General features: G+C 40.2%; 1 protein-coding gene across 1 annotated transcript; it reads left to right on the forward strand.

Annotated features, from left to right (window-relative positions):
- Window positions 1-223: 223 nt before the first annotated feature.
- LOC111378049 (probable aquaporin PIP1-4) lies at window positions 224-2,150 on the forward strand. Its single transcript, XM_023001210.1, has 4 exons — window positions 224-650; window positions 1,050-1,345; window positions 1,497-1,637; window positions 1,883-2,150. Exons 1-4 carry the CDS (start codon window positions 320-322, stop codon window positions 1,973-1,975), a joined length of 861 nt encoding a protein of 286 aa, XP_022856978.1. The 5' UTR covers window positions 224-319; the 3' UTR covers window positions 1,976-2,150.
- Window position 2,151: the final 1 nt, after the last annotated feature.

A 2,151-nucleotide genomic window follows, 5' to 3' on the forward strand; every position in this document is an offset into this window, starting at 1 on the left:
TGACCCTAGTTACCCTTCCCATTTTGTCACTGCTCTTCCACTTGTCAAAGTGTGGGCGGTGGCCTCTACTGTCTCTCTACATCATCACAGGTGAAGATTATACAAATTTGAGGTCGTTTTCATGAATCCATTAATATGCACAGAATTGTGGTCGGTTGTATTATATTGATTGAAGTTCGTCAATATGCCCCACTGATATCACTATTGTGTGTATATATACACTTAAATCGAACACAATAAAAAATGCAGTGAAATAATCACTAACAAAGAAAAGGGGGGGACAAAAGTTTTCCTGTTTTTAGTGTGAGAAAGGGAAGAAATGGAGAGCAAAGAGGAAGATGTACGAGTGGGAGCCAACAAATTCAACGAGAGGCAGCCGATTGGCACGGCGGCGCAATCCCAAGACAAGGACTACAAGGAGCCACCACCGGCGCCGCTTTTCGAGCCCGGCGAGCTGTCCTCATGGTCGTTCTACAGAGCTGGCATTGCCGAGTTCATAGCCACATTCCTGTTCCTGTATATTACAATTTTGACAGTGATGGGAGTTAGCAAGTCTGATTCTAAGTGCTCTACTGTTGGAATCCAAGGTATTGCTTGGGCATTCGGTGGCATGATCTTTGCCCTTGTTTACTGCACCGCTGGAATTTCAGGCAAGTTCTTTACCTATAAATGGTTCGCATATTTGGCTTCTATATACCTTGATCTTTAACCTTAATATCTCATACGAGTAATCGATCTGTCTAAAACTCTAAAATTGAGTTAGATTTCAGGATTGGCGTTCTCAGTTGGGTTGCTCCGTCTTGATGATGAGGTTGAAGTTTAACATGGAATCGTCTGTGTCTCTGTAGTTAGTCTTTGATAGTAGCTTTGGGAATCAAAATAAGAAATTACCTAATTCAAAATTGAGTTGATTTTATATTAATTTCTGTTCTGAATAACAATTATAACAATATTAACTTATTTTCTTCAAAGAAAATGGCATAATTATTACTGGAAAAGAAAGCAAGTTGTATGACCAGTAACTTATTGACGAGTTGTTTGCTGTGCAGGGGGGCATATAAACCCGGCAGTGACATTTGGGCTGTTTTTGGCCAGGAAATTGTCATTGACTCGGGCTATATTCTACATGGTGATGCAGTGCCTAGGAGCCATATGTGGTGCTGGTGTGGTTAAGGGGTTCGGAAAGACCCTGTACATGTCCAAGGGTGGTGGTGCTAATGTTGTAGCTCACGGTTACACCAAGGGTAGTGGCCTAGGTGCTGAAATTATAGGTACCTTCGTTCTCGTTTACACCGTTTTCTCTGCTACTGATGCCAAACGTAGCGCCAGAGACTCTCACGTTCCAGTAAGCACTCCTCTTTTCTTTTTTGGCTAGTTTCTCTTGAAATTTTTCATTTGTACAGGTTGTAGATATTGATCAATCAAAGCACAACATTATTGACTCAAAAAAGTTTGATTAATTGGACTCCCTAATTCTGTAATTCTATGGTTTTCAGATATTAGCCCCCTTGCCTATTGGGTTTGCCGTGTTCTTGGTGCACTTGGCGACCATCCCTATTACAGGTACTGGTATTAACCCCGCCAGGAGTCTTGGTGCAGCAATCATCTACAACAAAGACAAGGCATGGGATGATCACGTAAGCTAAAATTCAACTGTATCTGAATTCAGTATAATCAGGATTCTACTATTGAAATATTCGAGTTAAGGACTCACTCAGACAATTATATCCTAACTTACACTACAAGTCGTGTTAAATTTGGCGTGTATAAGGTGAATGGTAAAATGTGACATATTTTTACGTTGTTAACTTACCACAACCCTCCTATTTTAGGATGATAAGGTTGGATAAAGTTAGTTATCTTTTTTCCTGATAATGTGCAGTGGATATTCTGGGTTGGACCATTCATTGGGGCAGCACTTGCAGCTCTCTACCATGTGGTTGTGATAAGAGCCATCCCATTCAAGAATAAGTGATGCCATTAGGCTTTCTCACTTGTAGCCACTGCTTCAAGCACATGAAGTATATTGAAGGCTGAATTATATCTGTTATATTTTCTATTTTCCTCCGTTTGCTTGTATGTATATTATCAGTACTCGTGTATTAAAATTGTGACATGCTCTTAGAAATGGACTTTACTTTTGAAAGAAAG

This window comes from Olea europaea, unplaced genomic scaffold (genome assembly GCF_002742605.1).
Source record: "Olea europaea var. sylvestris unplaced genomic scaffold, O_europaea_v1 scaffold17619, whole genome shotgun sequence".
Lineage (NCBI taxonomy): Eukaryota > Viridiplantae > Streptophyta > Magnoliopsida > Lamiales > Oleaceae > Olea > Olea europaea.

Coding starts and splice junctions, on each gene's coding strand:
- LOC111378049 (XM_023001210.1), top strand. CDS start 320: ATGGAGAGCAAAGAGGAAGATGTACGAGTGGGAGCCAACAAATTCAAC. Junction 651..1,049: donor CTGCACCGCTGGAATTTCAG/GCAAGTTCTTTA, acceptor TTTGCTGTGCAG/GGGGGCATATAAACCCGGCA. Junction 1,638..1,882: donor ACAAGGCATGGGATGATCAC/GTAAGCTAAAAT, acceptor GATAATGTGCAG/TGGATATTCTGGGTTGGACC.